This window comes from Boleophthalmus pectinirostris, unplaced genomic scaffold, assembly GCF_026225935.1.
Source record: "Boleophthalmus pectinirostris isolate CB_2022bp ecotype Guang Dong unplaced genomic scaffold, ASM2622593v1 HiC_scaffold_21, whole genome shotgun sequence".
In the NCBI taxonomy this organism is placed as follows: Eukaryota; Metazoa; Chordata; class Actinopteri; order Gobiiformes; family Gobiidae; genus Boleophthalmus; species Boleophthalmus pectinirostris.
The window spans coordinates 8,131,598-8,151,375 of NW_026571175.1; the positions used below are offsets into that span (position 1 = coordinate 8,131,598).

At 39.3% G+C, this 19,778-nt stretch overlaps 1 protein-coding gene across 1 annotated transcript in view; it reads left to right on the forward strand.

The window, feature by feature from the left end:
* nfatc1 (nuclear factor of activated T cells 1) overlaps positions 1-19,778 on the forward strand; it is a 67,485-nt gene that overhangs the window by 395 nt on the left and 47,312 nt on the right. The window contains exons 2-5 of the mRNA XM_020939321.2: positions 2,811-3,828; positions 5,460-5,616; positions 16,256-16,458; positions 19,602-19,774. Of these exons, the coding sequence (XP_020794980.1) occupies positions 2,811-3,828; positions 5,460-5,616; positions 16,256-16,458; positions 19,602-19,774 (1,551 nt within the window). The remainder of the gene's footprint in view (positions 1-2,810; positions 3,829-5,459; positions 5,617-16,255; positions 16,459-19,601; positions 19,775-19,778) is intronic.

Consider the following 19,778-nt stretch of genomic DNA (forward strand, 5'->3'; position numbering starts at 1 on the left):
GGAATAGGTGAACTGTTATATCGCAAATAAAGCTGCTATTTGGCTCTCTCCAGAAGCGCAGCCGCCCTTCGGGTTTAAGCGAAGTAGGCGTGGCTTTTGTGACTCACAAAGTGCTCCGAAAATAGTACCATTTGAACTAACACACACTTTGTAGAAACAGCACAGTGAATGATTTGGTATTGGAGTCGTATTGAGCACGCCCGGGGCTACCTTGACTCTGTCTAATTATAACTAACAGACAGTTTTTACGGCTTGCTTCTGTGTCAGTGCTCACATTAGGGTTAAATTTAGCTTTTATTGGAGACATGAGGTGCAGAGCTGATGTCATGTCTTTATTGCGGGATCCATAATTGCGCGTAATTCGCAGCAGTTGTGGGACACGGTCTGTCTCTCCGCTGTATCAGAGCTCACCAGTGCGGTCGTTTTCATCCGTGGACCATGCAACCCCAGCTGCAGTTCCCACGTTGTTATAACTCATCTTGGTTGGTGGTTTGAGAAATGTTGGACGATTTTGTCAACTTTACTCATTTAAAGATGCACTCTGTAACATTTCTGGTGGAGGGTAAGTCAGCTGCTCAGTTGTCTCCATGGAGAGTTTATTGGTATGACCGAGTTCCACAGTATAATATATCTATATCCATGGAGACAAGCAGGACACATCAGGCCAAGGTACAGGTTAGATCTGTAGAGAGGCGACCTTTCTCTCAGGAAGAATGTCTACTTTTTTTTTTTTTTTTTTTTTTAGCAATAAAGACAAGTATAATTGAACAAGACACACAAGTTTAATGTCACACTCTGGAACACAGGAAAGGAGATTAACAGCTGGTAGCCCACACACCCAAAAAGTTGCATAGTTCACATTTAACTGAAGCTCTATATCAGGCATGTCCAAACTGTGGCCCGGGGGCCAAATGCGGCCCTCGGACACATTTTTCTTGGCCCTCAAGCTTCCAGGTAAATTGACCCAAATGACCTTGCATCAATTAAAAAGTAATTTTTTGCTGCAAGTTTTTTGAAAATCTACCTTGATAAAGCAAATATTTAAGATTTCGTGTGTAGTTTAAGGATTTTAGCATGAATAAAGACTGATGGCTCATTCTAACATGATAAACACATTTCAATTATTCCCTGTACTGAGCACCAGTCTATGGCCCTCAATTGGCCCTCTGCTTCATCTGTGTTTAGAAATGTGGCCCTTGACGAAAAAAGTTTGGACACCCTGGTCTATATGATCCAGGTGTTTTTATTTTGCTATTTTGTCCAAAAATCAATTTGTATTCCAAATATGGAACTCGTCTCCAATTTCGCCCCTATAACTGCCAGCCTCGGTAAGCTTCATTTGACTGGAGCCAAACCCCCTATGGGTGATGTCACACTAGGGCTAGCAATTGACAGTGAATTATAGAGGTTTGAATAAATAATATGCCCTAGTAAAATCTGTGAAAAATCCAGCCATGTCATATAGGGTAGTCTTATTAGCTTGCAACAGCATTAAGGAGAAGCTGCCCCAGGAGTAGAGTAACTTTTGGAGGATTTCTAGCAGCAGCCGAAGAAATGAAAAGTAGCACTACCTCAAAATACTCTTCATATAAAGAAACTGGTACAGCCTGCACCTTTACAGCGGGCAGCTAAACTTCTCGTAGCCGGTGCCCAATGTTTATTTTCGATGGCTGCCACAACTTGGAGCGGGCCAACCAAAGCACTGCTCTGTTTTCATAATCCTATGTTTTATGGGCTACTGCATCAGTCACATGGCACTGACAAAATGTTCTGGAAAAGACACCTCGGTTGGAGTTTCTGATCTGTGAAATTTGTTGCTTCAAACTCCATTTCCTTTAGACAATAGTGGCTTTCATTAGAGGGCAAGAAATAAGGGAAGTGACAACACAGCTATAAGTAATGAATGGGCAAATCAGCTATGATCTAGAGCCAGATGAGTGCAAACTAGATTGGAAAGTGTATAGTTGTCTTTATAAGTTAATTGTAGATAACTGAATAATTTTGTGCAAGAATTGACTTTTCTGTATTTTCAGGTTGCCTTCTGGTAGTTTAGTTACATTTAACCAAGCTACAATTTGCATGTTTTTGTATTTGTTAGGGCAAACTTCAAGTGTGCAAAACGGTTTTCTCAAAGTAGTACAGGTGGGTAAATGCTGCAGTGAATTAGACTTTAAAATTTTATTGATCCATGAGGCAAGTTACATGGTCACATTAGACCAGTAAAAAACAGAATACATTTGAATAGTTTTAGTTGTTAAATGAAAAAGTGAGTTATGTGTCTAAAGTATAGTTAAAGGTATGTAAGTCTGCTCAACTCCTGATATTATTGCTCTGTTTGGAATGTTCCATGATCTGGCATTTAAAGTATATTTTTCAGTTGCAGGTGTTTTAATTGCTCAGAATTACTTTATAGCAGGCATTCTTACTGTGAGTGGAGTCACCTCTCCACAGATCTTACCTGTAACTTGGTCACGTGGCATCTTCTGCTTGTTGCCATGAAGGTAAATAGGTTTAGTGCCATATTGTGGAACATGCCATAACATCTCCATGGAGACAAGCAGGGTGCAGACACTCCACCAGAAAAGTTCACCTTTTCGGATGCCATTTTCAGTAATCTACCAAAATCAATCAGGCAATAAAGACAGAAATAACCTGGCAGTTACTGTATGTAGTCATAGCGAGTGTTGTTTTGATGGTTTGTTGACATGAAAAATAAAGTGCTCATATTATAATTCTAACTGATGGGGAATGGCCATGCTATTGACTAATCACTAATGTATATTACTGTTATGCTCCGAATCTTTTTTCAGATGCATTCAGCTACACTCCAAACATCAGCCTCTCCTTGCCCTTGAGCGCCCCCTGTCTTCCGTCCCAGTACCACAGTCTGCAGTCCAGCCCCACCATCTCTGTCACCGAAGCCCATCACCACAGCAACTTCGACTCCACCTCCCCCCAGGACGAGCTCAGGGCATCAGGGTACTTCTCCTCCCCGCGTCCCAATGGAGCGCCCGCCTTGGAGAGTCCCCGAATTGAAATAACCGCTTACAGCCAATTTACCGAAGAAGAGGTAGAGGAGAGCACCCTACCTGTTGCTAAAAGGGTAAATTCTATTGTTACGCTAACCCTCCCAAATGCAGAGGGTTACCGGGACCCTAGTTGCCTAAGTCCTGCTAGTAGTGTCTCATCACGTAGCTGCCACTCGGAAGCTTCATCTTACGAATCAAGCTTCTCCTACAACTACGATAACTCACCCCAAAACTCACCTTGGCAGTCTCCGTCAGTTTCGCCAAAAGGGTCAACTCTGGCCATGCCCGGGGATACCCACTCACCTTCCGGATCGCCCCGTACAAGCATTACGGAAGACACCTGGATGGGTCAGAAAGGGTCCCGACCAAATTCACCGTGTGGGGCAAAGAGAAAGTATAGCTTCAATGGTAGCGGTACACCACATAAGTACCCATATTCACCAACGCATTCGCCAGGTCTATCCCCACAAGCATCACCACGACTTAGCATTACAGATGAAACTTGGTTGCCGAATACTAACCAGTACACCAATTCGGCCATATTGGCAGCGATAAATGCCCTCACCACAGACGGGATGGTTGATTTGACAGAAGGGATACCGTTAAAAGCAAGGAAGACCAGTTTGGAGCACAGTACTACGCTTAGCTTGAAGGTGGAGCCGGTGAGTGAAGACATGGGTCAAACAGAGCTGTGTTCGGATGAAAGGTCTGGGCTGAAGAAGGAAGGGGGGTATGGAGGGGGGTTCCTGGATGTCCCACAGCATCCCTACTCATGGACCAAACCAAAGACATACATCAGGTGAGTGGAGGATATGATTAAATCCTATTCAATGAATCACATCTATCTATCTGTCTGTCTGTCTGTCTGTCTCTATCTCTGTCTATCTGTCTGTCTGTCTGTCTGTCTCTGTCTGTCTCTGTCTATCTCTGTCTATCTATCTATCTATCTATCTATCTATCTCTGTCTATCTTCCTATTAAATGTTCTTTCTTTCTATCATTCTTTCTTGATGACCACACAAAATATTGGTAGAAATTGCTCTCATTACAGGATTTCAAGACAGGATAAAATGATATTCATGAGTTTCAGCTTCATTTTATACGTTACATTCTGAGCACATTTCCCATTTAAATAATATTTTGGTCCTTATTTTTCATCATTCTGAAATCCATGGATTGATTGTGGAATTAAATCAAAATGTGTTGATCTGTTTTTATATTTATAATGTTTATTGCATTAATTTACATTACAATAGTCTTCAATAAGTTGTATGTTGTATGTTTATTGTCTGTTTCAATCATGCATATACCTGATGATCCAAATTATTTTTTAATGAAAATTTGATGAAACTGTCGGCAATATAAACGTAATATATTTAACTTTAACATCTTAGACAATACAGTAGATGTATGTACTATGTTTCAGCTTCAAGCCATCAACTGTAACTATTTAAAAACAGAACTTTGCTATACGCCCATTAAAATTGTTCTATTAAGCAACAACATTTTTAATATCAGCACCAATATTATTATAGCAGAGCAGCAGCGTATCAGTGTGTATGCTAGTTAGTGTGAAAGGTTAAAGGTTAAGCTCTCTAATACCTGTGCAAATACCTGATGATCATTACTTGTGCAGTGTTCATATTCACAGTTTGTCCTCCTCCTCTGTATCACAAGCTTTGGCGTATCTCTGTGTCCACATTCTGCACATTCTGCTTTGATAAACAGGTCTAAAATAACTCCTCTCTCTCTCTATCTCCCTTCCTTCTCTTTCCCTCTCTCTACATCTTTCGTGTCTATATTTCTTTTTCTTCATCTCTCTGTTTCTCTCTCATTTATTTTTTTCTCTTTATCTTTCCCTGTCTGCCCCCCATTGTCTCAACCTCTAATCTATCTCTCACCTCATAAACTTAACATCTCTCTCTCACTTCCCCTGCCTCTCTCTCTTTCTCTATCTTTTTTCTTTCTCTTTATGTATCTCCCCCTATCATTCTATTTCTCTCTCATCGCTCTCTCTTCCTTTTTCCCTTTCTACCTCCACCCTTTCTCTCTCTCTCACCCTCTCTTTCTCCCCCTCTCTCTTCTCTCTCCCTTCTCTCTCTTAACCTCTCCTCTTTCTCTTCCTCATTCACTCTCTTGCCATATTACCCTAACACATCCCTCTCTCTCACTCACATCATAAACCTAACAGGTCTTCTCTCTCTTTCCCTCTCAATCTCCCCCTATCTCTTTATGTCAGAAACATGTCTTCTCTCTCTATGTCGCCCCCTCTCTCACCAGTCTCTATCTCTCTTTCATAATCCTAACATGTCTTCTCTCTACATCTCTCTCTCTCTCCCCCTCTCATGAACCTATTATGCCTTCTCTATCTCTCCCTTCTCTCTCTCTTTCTCTCGCTCCCATAATAAACTTAATATCTCTCTCTCCCCAGCCCCTCCCTGCCTGCTCTGGACTGGCAGCTGCCCTCCTCTTCGGGACAGTACAGTCTTCAGATAGAGGTTCAGCCCAGGTCCCATCACAGAGCGCACTATGAGACAGAGGGGAGCAGGGGGGCTGTGAAGGCCCTCACCGGACACCCCGTGGTACAGGTCTGTAAATACAAGCACTTTGAGATGAGTATATTGAGGTAAACATGATCATTAAAACAATCATCAATTCTTTATGATATATTGAGAGTTAAGATGGAGGAAGTATGTATTTAAATCCATATAACTCACAAACCCTTTGACACACAGCTAGTATTCACATGCATGAATATTCAGTTGAGTGCATAGCTTTTGTACAGCTGTTTTCATATGCTGAAAGGAAGAGGGGACGGACTGACAACATGCAGTCTGTCTGCTCTCAGCATTTGGTTATTTCTTCCAGGTTTACGATCAATGAAAATATGATTTTATTTTTTTTTTGTCAGTATTTGCTGCTTTTATAATGTACTCTTTGGCAGTGGTTCTCACACTTTTTGAACTGAGTACCACCTAACCTAATATTTGGCTTTCCAAGTACCACCAGATCTATATCCGGACTTTATCAGGCCTAAATTAGCCAAACCTGGTCTAAAATTAGACCACTTAACAGTGGATACGGTGGTTCTAAATGATGACTGACTCAAAGGAGGACAAAAATATGAATAGGTTTGTTTCTTAATAAAACAAATATTCAAACTGCAGCAAATAAAACAGATATTAAAACTGCAGATCTCTCTGAGTACCACAGTTTGAGAAACACTGCTCTGTGACAGAATAGTGTTAGTGTTAATCAAAAATATATATTTTCAGACCCATAAAACTTATACAAATATACGCCACTGTATTTGCTAGTAGGCTTGTAGCATTTAGCGTGATTGTTTGTCTGGTGATGTAGTTATCTCACCGGTGTCTTTTGGGGCCCGCTCCAGACACCATGCTCCTATTTTCACTACCTTCTGTTTTCTTTGCCCCTTTGGCCCTATTTTCTTGGCACTTCGTCACCTCTCGCTTCAACGCGCTGTCCTCCATCTTTGGTACTAAAAACGCCTGCACTTACTTCACGCACTAGCGGTAATATTATTCTGGGATGTCATCATTTCTGAATCAGGATCTCATAGGTATGCTGTTAAGACGTCAGTCCCTGTCCAGACAAAATGAGTCAGACTTTTCCATTGATGTAGCAGGATTTACTCACCCAACCACAGTAGCACCGGTGGTCAAAACTTGAAGAAATATTTTAACTGTAAAAACATGTGGACAGACGATAGAACTGTGATGTCAGACTAAGAAAATACTAAAGGCAAAACCGTCAATTCACCTAACACAGTATGACAATGTATTAATATGTTGCATAACAGGTTAATAACTTTAGCAGCTGATATTTAGGCGTCAGTTCATGTTTTGGTTATTTCAAAATGGATAAATGGCAGTAATGTAGAGTTTCTTTGGCTGTTAGAATAATACAGTGAAAGGTGTTGAAGAGTGACATAGCTGCAGCAGACAGAACCTGTTTTCTGTCTATAAGCTCAAAGAAGCAATGGTCAAGGCAAACTATGTAATGTGCCAATGTATTTAAAGTTCTGTCACAGCAACTGTGACTATGGCAACAGAAACGTACAAATAACTGCTTCTCCATACAAGCAGATTTCAATGTAAAATTTTAAGCCATAGTAGGAAAAGGATGTAATTTCACATGGTATTTACAAGCAAATACACAGGCTAAAATAGTAAGTTTTCTCTCACCAACAAGTGCAAATTAGTAAATACAATAAATCTGTTGATGTAATGCTTTTGAATAAATCTAGAGCCCACCCTTATTACAACTGACTGCTCCATCAGATCTGGAACTGCCCATGTACTAAACACATCTCATACAATTTATTCATATCAGAGGTTAGACCCTATAGTGATCAGAGAGAGCGAAAGCATTTGTAACTTTACCTAATCAAAAACATACCCAGAGTTGTGTTTTGCTTCATTCACACATGTCCGAGTAATCCTGGATTTCTAGTCTGTCTGCATCACCCAAACTCAAAACGCTCTGTTCCAGCTTGTGATGTCATGAAGAGGTTACTTTTGACCTTTAGTTCAGTAGAGATTGGCAATTCCAAAGCTGAAATCATCCAAATCATTCTAGTGAAGGTGTATAGAGTTTAAAAAAACAGTGAAGCACTTTCTGTATAACAATATGGCAAGATGGTACAAAGAGGTTTGTGCGTTTAACCTGTGAATGAAATAAAACACAACTCCAAGTATGTTTGTGATGAGGACATAGAAATTTAGAAACAACGTAGATCAGAAAACAGAGTAATATGGGCCCTTTAAACAATAACAAATGCCGACCGTGATTTTACATTTTTTTCATTGTAAATGTTGATGTTGATCTAAAATGTCTTAGTAATAAAAATTACATTACACTGACTGAAAAAAATGCGGAATTTATTATGATTTTACATGTGTTTCCTTAATTTTCAGTTATAGTAGTTTTGGATGCAATCCAAATGGATACATTTTAGCATTAAAGAAACGTGTTCCATGAAGATTTCGATGAATTTGAGAGAGAAACTACAGGACATGTGGAGCTTAAAGGCAATAGGGACAGAAGTGCTGTTAACACGCGAGCTGTCTCAAATGCCTCATATAGTGTTTACAACAGCTCGGGCGTTTAAAATGAGGTGGGTGTGGTTGTACTTATAGCTCTTTACAGTTCTGCTACACCATAGAACAAAACACACTAGACGCATTGTATTTTACTGCTTAGTTACCGGCCTCAGATAGCAATATTTTGGTAAAACGTTATAATAGCCACACCTTAATTAATCTTAATAAAGCATGAACAAAGACTTCATTCATAACAAATAGTTTATTGAACGATTCAGGTTTAGTAACTACTTAATGGTGCGCTATGTAACTTTTCGGCTGGGTGTCCATCACCTGCATGTTTCTATGGATATGGCATAGTTCTACCTGGACTGTTCCATAGTATGACATAAAACAGCTTGACCTTACATTTATTCAATTACAGGTGGTTTTATAATTCAAAAATGGAATGGAAAAACAGGCATTCTGACTGTGAGTGGGGTTGCCTCTCCACAGATCTGACCTGTAACTTGGTTTTGTTCGGTCTCCCTGATGGTAGAAAGGTTTAATACCATACTGTGAAACATTCCAGACAAAGCGATAACATCATCATGGAGAACAGCATTTGACGAACTCTCCACACAATAAACCTTTGCACAAGTTACACAATAAACCTTTAAGGTTTAGGGTTAGTAGTTTGGTTTAGGTTACGAATGAAGTAGTTGATTTTTACATTGTTGAAGCTAAACAAACTTGTATCCATCATATTTTTGTCTTTCGTCTTGTTGTCCTGCTGCATGTGTTTAAGTGAGAGTCTGTTTGTCTTTGTGGAGGTGTTAATGATTTAATGACAGAGGGCTGGTCCATACAGAGACTGGAGTGTGTTTGGGTACGGCTCCTGGGACCACCCCCCTCCTCTTCCCCCTTTCTCCTCCTCTCTCCCCCTTCTCCTCTCTCTCCTCAGCCCCCTCATCATCCCAGCAGCAGCTACCACCGACCACACAGACCTCCCTTTGTTTGGGAAAGGTCCCGGGACGCTGCTGCTGACATCACTGGCCGACCAAACCACACATGTTTGGGGCGGGTGGGGGCGGGATGTTGGAGGCACTTCCTGATTACATGGTTGGCTTCTGGACTTTTGGGTTCTTTTGGTGCTATAGCTGAAAAATCCAGCCCTGGGTTTAAAGTAGGGGTTTGTTGCTATGGTGATGTTAGTGGACTTGATGTTTAGGAATCCATGGGTTTCAGCTTCCTGTTATAGGCAAAATTTCGAGTACTTTTTCACATTTGAAAGATATAGCATTTACTTTTAAATTGCTAAAGATACAGTATATCACTTTTTGTAGGTGCCATGTCACCTGCAAAGTTAATACCATTTTCTATGGAGATGGATACATTTTAATGTCATACTGTGGAATATTATATCCAGATGAACAGCATTTCCCTGGAAACAAGATCAAGTCAGGTTTGTGGAGATGCAAGCCTGTTCAAATGTAAAGAACACATATTTTTGTACATGCATTTTAATACAAAAGGAACAACTAATATGAAAAAACATGTTTTTTGTATATATTTATTGGCTCAATAGTTAAATACTGTAGCTTTAATATCTCTCATTCTGAACCCAATGAATATGATTTATAGAATAACTGAATACTCACAATATACTAATTCATATTCACTTGTGAGTAATCTGCACTTGGTTGAAACTTCGTCAGTGGGACTGAGTCAGGGCTAAAGCACTCTATGAATCAATCCATAACCTAGAAACCACTGGAAGCACTGTGTTGTATTAGCAAAAAGTCCAAAGTTGTCCACGTATTCATATTTGGTAAAAGAGTAAGCATCCTGTGCTTATAAATCAAAGATAAAAAAAAACAAGATAAGCTCGTAAAAGATAACAAAACTGTTGCCAAATGTTTGCAATTTTGCAAAAGGAAGTTGGAAATTGTCAGATAGAAATACATTAGTGTTAAATCTGGATCTCAGCCTGAAAAAATCATTTGATCACATTTTCACCTTTGTGAGACAGAGCTAGAGTTAGATCTGTAGTTAGACCTATAGCTGGTGATCATTTTGACATTACATTTGTACACTACAAACTACATTGTGACACTACAAACAATTAGTTGTAGTGGTTATTGCCATGGCAACTGTACAAATTTCTCAGCACATGGATAGACTTCTAGTATTATTCAAGTGTTTAAAAAATGTATCTTATAGAGCCTTATAACACCATAATACATCTGTGTGGCAAGATGTGCCAATTGTCCATACCAGAGATGCATTAGGAAATACATTGTAAAAATGTAAACAAAAGTGCCATGGAACAACTCAATCAACAGCTGGGTCATTACATTAATTACTCTGTAGTGTCAGTATACAGAATACCCACAGGCGAGATTCCGATGGCGCTCCCCTACCCCCACCCACCATAATAAATAGTCTAATGGGTATTTTGTTAAGACCTTTGAAGCCATTAGTCCATTAATTAGGAATTCTGAGTACGTTCTTAACTGATTTAGTGAAACATCATGTCAGACTTCGAACAGTCTCCAGAGTCTTTGATTTCGCACTATACACTGTTATTGATCACACTCATTCAGTTACAATATATGGCACATAGGACAGCGACTGGTGCCCCCCTATCACTGAGCACCCTGTGTCTGTCTATTCTTCCTATGCTATAGGCTGGGTCTGTGGAATACTGTACTGAATAAGCACTCACTTTAGTATTTAGCATCTTTAAAATCTCAATTGGTTTAACATTAGCCTAAAATTATGAGGTGTGACAACATAATCCCCAGCTGTATTGTACTGATATTTCTGGACAGTATTTTGCAATGGTCCAGTCTTCTACAGTATTAAAAACATGGCTCCTCTGTCTGCTCTGTGTCACTGTCGCCTGTTTAAACCACACCCAGTATACTGTAATATGGACTACCTCTTATTACAGTCTGGGGTTAGGCTCTGTGTGTCCTCAAAAGCACTTAGACTCTTGTCTTTTTCTCACTGGCCACTTCTCCTCCACTTAGGCCAATGCCACTTTTAGCCACAGGAACATGTCTCCAGTTGTTAGCAAGTCAGTTGGTATTAGTAACAAATCTTAATTTTATTACAGTGTTGTTGAATAACTTCCCATTGTAGTTATTTTACTTTATTTTATTTTATATAGTTGTATAGAAGGTAAACAGCAATGCTTTCTGGAAATCCTGAACAAAGACATTGTTAGTATTGTTTCATGTATAGCCCCAAATATTACAAAGCTACATTAATGGACTGATAAAACAAGCTCCGCTCCATGAAATATTCCACAGGGTATGATGTTTTGTACAATTTGTGGAAATTGGGTTCACTGTGGTTATTTATTGGGTTATTTATGGGGTGTTTCACCTTTTTTCACGTAAACATAATTTCGTTGTTTTCTATAACAGTGACAATAAAATCTTGAATCTTGAAACATTCAGTTTAAACAATATCTCAAAGCAGAAATTTTCAGACATTTTAGTACATACATACCCCTTTTAAGTCACTTTGAATATTATAAGACTATAAATGTTGTTATTCCATTGGGCCTTTCTGTGTTTTTAGTCCCTCCGATCATCATCAGTACTTGGATAGAAGAAATGTCTTACCCAGTGACACCATGGCAGTATGCATTGACACTAATTGGAGCATGAATTAATCCATCAACCTTCAGGTTGGAAGGAGAACGCTTTAACCTGTTAGCCAAGTACATATAGGAACAAACATAACTTGAAAATTGTCATACTAAATGGACAGATGTTACGCTTGTACTGGTTTGGTCTTGGTTTCAGGGACGGTTTAGTCGTGATGTACACTTGAATTAGTCTCGTTACAGTCCTGGTTTAGTCTCAGTTAAGTTAGTTAGTTAGCTGCCATAGCCAAAATTATTTCACCTACAGGTAAAAATACTCAATAAACATGCTACAAATGATAACAATAACATCATGTGACTGGCATAGTAATACCATAACATTGCATAAAATTGTCCTCTCTATAGTTAGACCACTCCCCCCTCACTGGTTTGTTTCTGTCCTGTTTGGCCCTGATCCAGTCCTGGTCCATGTCCGAAGTCTTGAGATTCCTTCAGTGGGTGATAATGTGAAGAGGAGGCAGCTCACACCCCAGTCACAGCAGCACAAGAAGATTTACGACAATATAAAACTAACACAGAGTTTAAATGACCACCACAAATCAAGTTTTAATCTGTATATCTTTTAATAAATATAATAAAGACTTTTAATTACAACTACAAAGAGTTTAATTTTAGATATTGAAGTTATAGTTATTGTATGAGGAGGGTTTACTTATTTTACTTAATGTACTTACTTACTTAGGACACCCATAGTTTTCTCTTCTTGCTCTTCTGTGACACCAGGATCAGTTTTCAGGCCGACGTAGCTTTTGATCGGTTTAAAACTGATAAAAAACAGAACTAATTCATTTTAAACATTTTGCCTTGGTCCAGTTATTCCTCACTTACCTTAAACATTCCAAGGTTCCTAATTATTCACGTTGATGAGTTCATCATTTTCAGCTAACAACAACTAGCATGCTAATTGTGCACTTCCTGATTCTCAGACAAGACTTCAGAAATAAATGCAGACAGTACACAACTGACTTATTTTCACTTTAAGAGCTGAGTATATTTGTACTGGTGTAAGAGAAATACACAAAAAAAATTGTGTACAGGGCCTTTAAGTTTCATATTGCACTCAGTCACTGTGTTTGTGTCAGTGTGAATTTGGAGGGAAAAATGGAAATGAAAGAGACCCCTCATTGGTTTGTTTACAGGGAGAGGATGTTTTGAGTGTCCAGACTTACTTTCAGCCAACTGCAGCTCACTGAACCAACTGACAAATATCCCAGTACCACAGTGTGTCTATATAATGTTAGAGATTGCAAAACATATCCAAAAGTATTCAGCTAAACCTGAGTAGTACATTTACTATAGTTTTACTAAATCTGTCAAGTTTAAGGGTCTTTTGATTGTCTCAAATCAATGTTTATGACTTGACCAATACAAATATCTGTCTTTAATTGTTTCAGGTAAAGGCCCACTATGCAACTTTTCAGACAGAGGGTCCACCACCTAATTGTCTCCATGGAGATGTTAGTGCTTTGACTGAAATGTTTTACAATGTCTATTAAATATTAAGCAAATAACAGGTATTTTTATAACTCAAAAATACCTTAAAAACATGCATTCTCATTGTCAGCATAGTTGCCTCTCCACAGATCTGACATGTAATTGGTCTTGTAGCGTCACTTGCTTGCTTCTTTGGAAATGGATATGTTTAATGCCGTGCTGTAGAAAATCCCAGGCAAAAGAAAAACATCTCCATGGAAACAAGCCTTTGGCGGGCCCTCCACCAGGAAAGTTTCACATTGCATCTTTAAGGTTAATGTACATTTAAATGTAAAGTATTTATTGAAATTTGTCCTCTGAGTTGTAAATGCAAGATCTTGGTTTGTTCAGGAATATCAACAGGTTATTGTTGTTGCTGTTGTGAATATGTAGGTTGTACTCAAATTCAAACTCAAAGCATACACATTTAAAGTAGTTTAATGTACAGAGATTTCCATATAACTTTCTGTGTTTCGTCTCTTGCACACAGATGCTTTTTAAATCTCATCATGTGCAGTGAGCCAAAACATTGTCTATTTACGACTACTCCGTGTGCAAACTGAGCTATCTGTTTAGGGGGAACCTCAAACCTTAATTTAGATTTGTCTCAGTTTAAGCGCTGATAATGTGCAGCTCAGTTTGTAATTACATTTTAAAAGTAGCTGTCCTGTGTTGCTGCGTCCTAAATAAACAGGATTGCTAGGCAGCGGACCACTTCCTAACACAAATACACAGCTGGTACGGGCCAGGGCCTCCTCCTAAATCACAGGCTGTTCTTCTGCGGGCTCTCCTCGGGTCTACTTGGGTGCTCCTCTTATGTAAGACACTTTACAGGCAAATGAAACGGCTTCCTTTGCCATTGTTTAACATGACAAGTTTAGTAGGATGCTGTATCAATGACTTTCCAAAAACAGTTTGTACAGAGGAAGCATTTTAGACATTGTTCATTTGCCAATTTGACAGCAAGCAAGTAAGTAATACAGGTTTCCTTGACAATCTATCAATAATGTGTTATCTTTATGCTGGTATATATTTGAAACTATGTGCAACAATCAATTTTATATGCAGTACAGTGTCAGAATGTTTTTTTCATGTAAGAGTTCATAAGCAAAACAGTGCTAAGTGCTATTTGAAAAAAAAAAAAAAATGTTGCAAGTTATTTATTATCTAGAAGCATTGTCAAAAGCCAACTCTAAACTTTTGTATCCAGCTATCATCAATAATGCTAGTGTACTGAGAAAAACAACAAACTTTCTGACTAAAACATTCTTTTATTTTTTACTATTTATAATTCACCATGAAAGAGACACCCCTGCGCTCTATCCGTATCTAATTGCAAAACGTTTTATCAGTCACAAACATGGAGGAAAGACCTGATCAGTAATGGGAAGAATTCTGAATAAGAAGAACAGCTGAATTAAAAATACTTAGAATACTCTTATACTGAAATGCATTATATTAGAAAAAAGACTCACAACAGATCATTCCAAACAGCTTTAGTTTTTATTTGCTATGTATTAATGTATGTCTAATTAGAGATTTAAAAAAAAAAAAGTAACTATACACACATATATACAAATTTAGTACTCAGAATATGTTCAGAATACATATTGCTTTTGCTTCACTGTCTGGGAAAAACTGCATGTGAATAGTAACGATGTGCGAAAGGGTTTGTGACCTGCCTACGACTTCAGTTTAAAAAATCATCTTTAAGGTTCATTGGTTCTTTATTGATTATGCAGCCAAAGCTTACGTGTTTTGTGAACTTAAAACAATGGATGTTTTTCACCAAATTCACTCCTTCATTCAAGCCAAACCATATTTAGACTTTACAAATGGAGCCTTGTAATTTCTCCTGCTCTTTTGCGTCATTCTCCTAGCTACCTCCTCCTCCTCCCTGACCTGAACTCCTTCCCTCCTTCACTGTGGCGGTCTCGCAGTAGTCCCTCTCGTCTTGGGTTACCCGCTGTGGCTTGGGGCCCAGTGCATTGTGGGTGGCTGAGGTCATCGTCCCGTCAGCGGCACCTCCAAAAGCCTGACAGAGCTTTCCAACCCCAAAATCACTTCTGTTCTGCTCTTCACCGGGATTAGCTTCCAGATAAAGATCACAGTTTAAAAGTTCCTTCATTCCGATTGGTGGAGGTCTGATGTAGCTTCATCGACCCTGATCATTGGGTTAGGCCTGTCTCAAAACCAAATCACAAATCACAGAAATGGGCTCCGTAGGTGGCTAACGTGGCTAGCGCTCACTGTGGCGTCAAACATTTGGGGAAGTTTTGACGTTGGTTGATTTAGGAAGTGCATTCGGGGCGCTGGTCGTAAACTGAAGATGAAAAGATTAGAGCCGACTAAAAGGGACATTGTTTTAAAAGGGTCTGAACTCTGCAGGACCTTACGTTTATTTTGAGTGACTGACCGCAGCACCGAGAGAGAGTCTGATGAGGGAGAGAGAGAATGAGCAAAAGAGAGAGAGACAAAGAGGGAGAGGAAAAGAGAGTTGAGACAAAGTCAAATTAAGGCTTCTGAATGAATTTATGCCATAAGTCATTTCATTGTGATTATATGAGCAATATATCTTGTTTCATATATTTTTTTATATTTTTCATTTTGTGTTTGTGATACCTTGGGAGTCCTGTTTTATTAAAAATACACAAATTAATCATAATCATATAGATCATCAAAATCTGTTGACATGATTTGAACATCTTCATTCTAGTATTCCCTACTGTGATTTTAGACCTCAATATAAACATTTATTTTCAAAACTGGATGGTAATCAGGGCACATAATAATATATAATTTATTTTTCAAGCCAACAACAAAATGTATATTGTGCAAAAGCAAGTTTATACATTTGATGTATACAGAGAAGTACTAATAGTTTCCAGTTACTCCCAAAACTCTAGCTTACTCTAAACCCTTATATTGGTTAACTATATTAATTGACCACAGCTTAAACGACTACAGCAGTGATATTATTCCTTCAGTATCCCTGGCTCATTCGTACCTTTCTTCCGTCTCGCCCCTCAGCTCCACGGGTACATGGAGAGCGAGCCCCTGACCCTGCAGCTGTTCATTGGCACCGCAGACGATCGTTTGCTCCGCCCGCACGCCTTCTACCAGGTCCACCGCATCACCGGCAAAACCGTGTCAACCCCGAGTCACGAAGCTCTGCACAACAACACCAAAGTCCTGGAGATCCCTCTGCTGCCCGAGAACAACATGAGGGCCATGTGAGTGCTACACAGGCAACAGAACAGCCAATACGTTTTAGTGGAAGTGATACAGTTGTAGATATGTAGAAGGGTGAATATATGTGAAAAAGTTAGTTCTTGTCAGTTTTATTGCTTTGTCTAGATTTTTTTTAAACAATATAGCATTAAGATTGTCAGTCTCCGTGAAGATGAACAGATGATGCCACCAACTTTACAGGTCAGATCCGTGTAGAACAGTCCACGCTCACACTAAGAATGCATGTTTTTGAAAGGTATTTTTTTTGCAATAAATACGTATGTAACTGAATAAATGCAAGGTAAGTGTAATGCCTTATTGTGGAACATTTTGAGCAGAGCAGTAATAGAGTACCCTCCTCCAAAAAAGTTACACTGTCTAAATCTGAAACCTTTATTAGTCCCTTGAAGAGTCATTTGTTGTAGCTACGGCGAACCCAACAGACACAGTCATAACAAGTACAAAAGTATATGTTAACATGATAAAATTAAAGGTGCATTGTGTAACTTTACTGGTATAGGCTCTGCCAGATTCTTTTCTCCATGGAGATTCTTATTGCTTTGTCTGGAATGTTTCATAGTATGGCATTAAACCTTTCTATCTTCATGGAGACCAAATCAGACCAAGTTACAGGTCAGATCTCTGGAGAGGCGACCCCTCTCACAGTCACACATGCTTTTGTAGGTATTTTTGAGCTATAAAACTACCTGTAACTGAATAAATGTAAGGTTGAGCTGTTTAATGTCATACGGTGGAACATTCCAGGCAGAACAATGGCATATCTGTAGAAACAAGCAAATGACCACCACCAGAAAAGTTACACAATGCACCTTTAAAGTAACTCTTAAGAGAAATCTCAGACAGAGTTCAAGAATCGAATCGCAGATGGTATAAAGGAGATAGACTAGTGATTATTTCTAATGAAGAGCATCTGATCTTTCTGTTTCCCTTCACCTCTCTCTATGCTCCTTCCCTCTTACCTCTCCCCTCTCCCTCCCCTCTTCTCTCTCCTCTTCATCCCTATACCCTCCTCTCTCCCTCACTCCCCTCTTATCTCCCCCTCTCTATTCCTTCTCCTCTTTCTCCTTCTCCTCTCTCTTTTCACTCCTCTTCTCCCTCTACTCCTCGCTACTGGAGCTGTTTGGGTTTCCTCTGCGTTGGCCCAGGATCCACTCTGAGCTTTTATAAGGCTGAGAGATCAGATTTCACCAGGAGCTACAGCAGCGTCCCGGGACAGTGTCTGGCCTGGTGCTGCTTAGATCAGCACTTTCTCTGCTTTAATGGATATAACACATAAGCTTTGTGTTAGCTTGTGTTAGCTTTTTGTTAGCGGGACCACGGGCTCCTCTCGCTCCCCTCGCACGCACCGGAACGTCCTGTACAAGAACTGAAGAGAGATGAGACATTTAGAGACATTTTATAAGCAGGAGCAGGAAGAGTTAGAATGAAATATTTTTAGTAAGTCTGCACAGATGTACACGGACATTACTTGGTTGGTTTGTTGATTATTCTTTCAGATCAAAGTTTTAAAAAGTAAGGTTAAGGTTTATGTCTCCATGGAGATTGAAAAGACACACAATAAGGCATTAATCTTTGCATAAATTCTTACTGTCCCCGGGGTTACCGCTCTACAGATCAAACTTGGCCTGATAATAAATGGGTTTCAAATAATATTGTACATTTTAAAGGAGCACTGTGTAACTTTTCTGGTGGAGAGTCAGCCACTTCTCCACAAGAGAAAAATAGGCTTGATGCCATATTATGGAACGTTCCAGGCAAAGCGAAAAATACAAACAAAACAAAAATACAACAAGTTACACAGTGCTCCTTTAAAATTTACATTATTATTTGTGACCTATTTATCCACAGTTTTCATAAGTATAATTTATTAAGACTGTTGCCATAGTGATTAACTACTTAAAACAAAATATTATATCTGTTGAATGAGAAAATGTCCTCAAAATTTCATATAAAACCGGAAGCCAAAACCCATGAGTAGCTCCCACTCTGTGAATACCCCGCAAGTCATGGTGTGGGTATTACATAAGACTGTTTATATAAAATAACATGGTACGTTTGGTGGATGCCTGCTGCTGGTTCTGGGGTCCTGGGCCAGAGCTGGGCCTGATACAGGAATGTGAGGGAGGAGAGTTTACGTGAACCGGACCAGAGGAATGCCGCTTGAGACCTGTGCCAAAAGGAAAGTCTGAAAACACTCATGAAGGAAGAGAAGAGAGATGTTTAGATACTGGGCTATATGAGGGGTTGGACAAAGTGGTAGGATTCTGTGAGTTACTGAAGTGTAAGACTATATGGAGTGAGTAATTTTGCAAAATGATGACTGAAACCTTGACGCTATCCACCTTATGAATCTCAACAGACACTGCCTGCCCCTGGTACTGGAAGTAAATTTCACTTTAATTTTTCTCATAGATTTTCCAGAACAAAACAAAAAACAAAAACAAAAAAAACATTATCATTTTGAAAGGTTGGTCAGGGTTAATCACCTCTGTGGTAACTAATGACCACAGGATGATAATTTTATTTAAAGTCCTGACTTTATAAACAGCTCAGTTATACAAACATTTTGCTGAATCTTCTGTTTTAAATGTGCTTTTTGGACTTAAACCAATCTTGTTATGGATGTTAGTTACCACATAGCTAGATAGCCTCCACAATGTCTTCAGTTTGAATTTTTCAAAAAGTCAAGGGTAAAATGAATGGAAAATTTCCGACTTCGAAATGGGAGGGACTGTTGAACTCCATTCCTCCTCACCCACTTTTAATTCTTACTGCTACTGACCTGCACTCTGTTAGTATTGGCACTTATGGTTTAGGTGGAATCCCGTTCATTTCAGTGGAGAACTAGAGAAAAGTTTGCCACTAAAATGTTATGTAAAGTAGGTTGATTTGTGTAAAATGTATAAAGTCCACAATCACCAACAAGTTCTCTCTCCAGGTGCCATAAAAACTATTTTGAAATATATGGTTATTATAAAATGACCATTCTATCACCTATACTAGTGTTACCTCATCCTAGTCTAGTTGTGGGGTTCAGTATATAAAAATATATCAGCAAACAGTTCAGCAGCTCATTGGACTTTCGAATGACCCTAAATCTATATATTTGTCTTTTTCTGAACAGAATTGACTGCGCTGGGATCCTGAAGCTGCGTAACTCAGACATAGAGCTGCGTAAAGGAGAGACGGATATCGGGCGGAAGAACACACGCGTGAGGATGGTCTTCAGAGTCCACATCACCCAGAGCTCCGGGCGCATGGTGTCTCTACAGGCTGCATCCAACCCCATTGAGTGCTGTGA